At 34.4% G+C, this 1062-nt stretch overlaps 1 protein-coding gene across 2 annotated transcripts in view; it reads left to right on the top strand.

The window, feature by feature from the left end:
• Positions 1 to 654: 654 nt before the first annotated feature.
• The window catches only part of LOC106458801 (glycerate kinase-like), a 28134-nt gene continuing 27726 nt past the window's right edge, over positions 655 to 1062 (top strand). The window contains exon 1 of one of the 2 annotated variants that reach the window (XM_022385146.1): positions 655 to 665. Coding sequence is in view for 1 of the 2 variants with exons in the window: in XM_022385140.1 (XP_022240848.1) it covers positions 924 to 932 (9 nt within the window). In the remaining variant the exon portion in view is untranslated. Of the gene's footprint in view, positions 666 to 908; positions 933 to 1062 lie in introns of those variants that run through there. The other variant, XM_022385140.1, reaches the window with a different exon arrangement.

Below are 1062 nucleotides of genomic sequence, written 5' to 3'. Positions count from 1 at the left end.
ATTAGTTATAGCGCGACTGTGGAAATTAAGTGTATCGCAAAGTTGTATTCAGAAAGAATAAACCAGTTTTATTTAAGAAAGGACTTGTATCGCTAAAGTTTCTTCGGAAAGAATTTTTACGGAAAATTAACTAACGACCGGAGGCGTTGCAATATCTTGATTTTCCAAATCTTTAACACTTAGGTAACCAATTTTTCATCATTTATCGCAAATGTTGAAACAACAGAAAATGACACATTTTCTACCATGTTAACATTTGGAAAGAGATCTAAAAAAATATTGTAACCTAGCCACTTTGAAACAGCTCCAATTGGATTGAATCTGTTTTAAATGACAGTCTGACCTGCTACGGGGATTGGAGTTTTTTAAGTATTTTATTTCATGGTGTTGGTTGATCTGGTTACATATAAGGGAGCCAACTTTTCATGTCCTAAGATAATCTTTCATGAATTTACATGATTTCCATCCAGGGGACAGGTACTCCAGCTAGTCTATATAGATATAATAGTACTGTCTGTCCATATAACTATTTCACAGAATGTGGATGGATCTTCACCAAAATTGATATGGAGGTTCATTAGGCCCATGCGTTTTGCGGTTTTTATGGGCGTTTTTGCATTTTTACCACTACTTCGCCACCTGTTGATGGATCTTCACCAAACTTGGTATGGAGGTTCATTGGGTCTATGGGAGATACATGCAAATATGCGGTTTCACATTTGGTGTTTTGCCATTTTTATGGGTGTTTTTCACAATTACTTATAAGGGAAGCAAAATTTAGTGTTCTAAGATAACCTTTCATTAATCATGAATTTACATAACTTCCGTCCAGGGGACGGATACTCCAGCTAGTCTTAAATATAGCTGTTATCAGACATTTCTCTCTGGTCCACACGTAGAAATCAAAGAAGTGAAAAAAAATCATGACCCTTGTAATATCATTTATTTTTTATTTTCCAAGTGTAGAACTTTAATGCTAATGTTATTCTTCTTCACAGAATATTTTACAAGTATAATTGTGTACAAGTGATAATAGTGTTACGTCTCCGTTTGTTAATTGAT

This window comes from Limulus polyphemus, unplaced genomic scaffold, assembly GCF_000517525.1.
Source record: "Limulus polyphemus unplaced genomic scaffold, Limulus_polyphemus-2.1.2 Scaffold517, whole genome shotgun sequence".
NCBI lineage: Eukaryota > Metazoa > Arthropoda > Merostomata > Xiphosura > Limulidae > Limulus > Limulus polyphemus.
The sequence above is the reverse complement of the archived record's forward strand: the minus strand, read 5'-3'. Positions and strand labels throughout refer to the sequence as shown.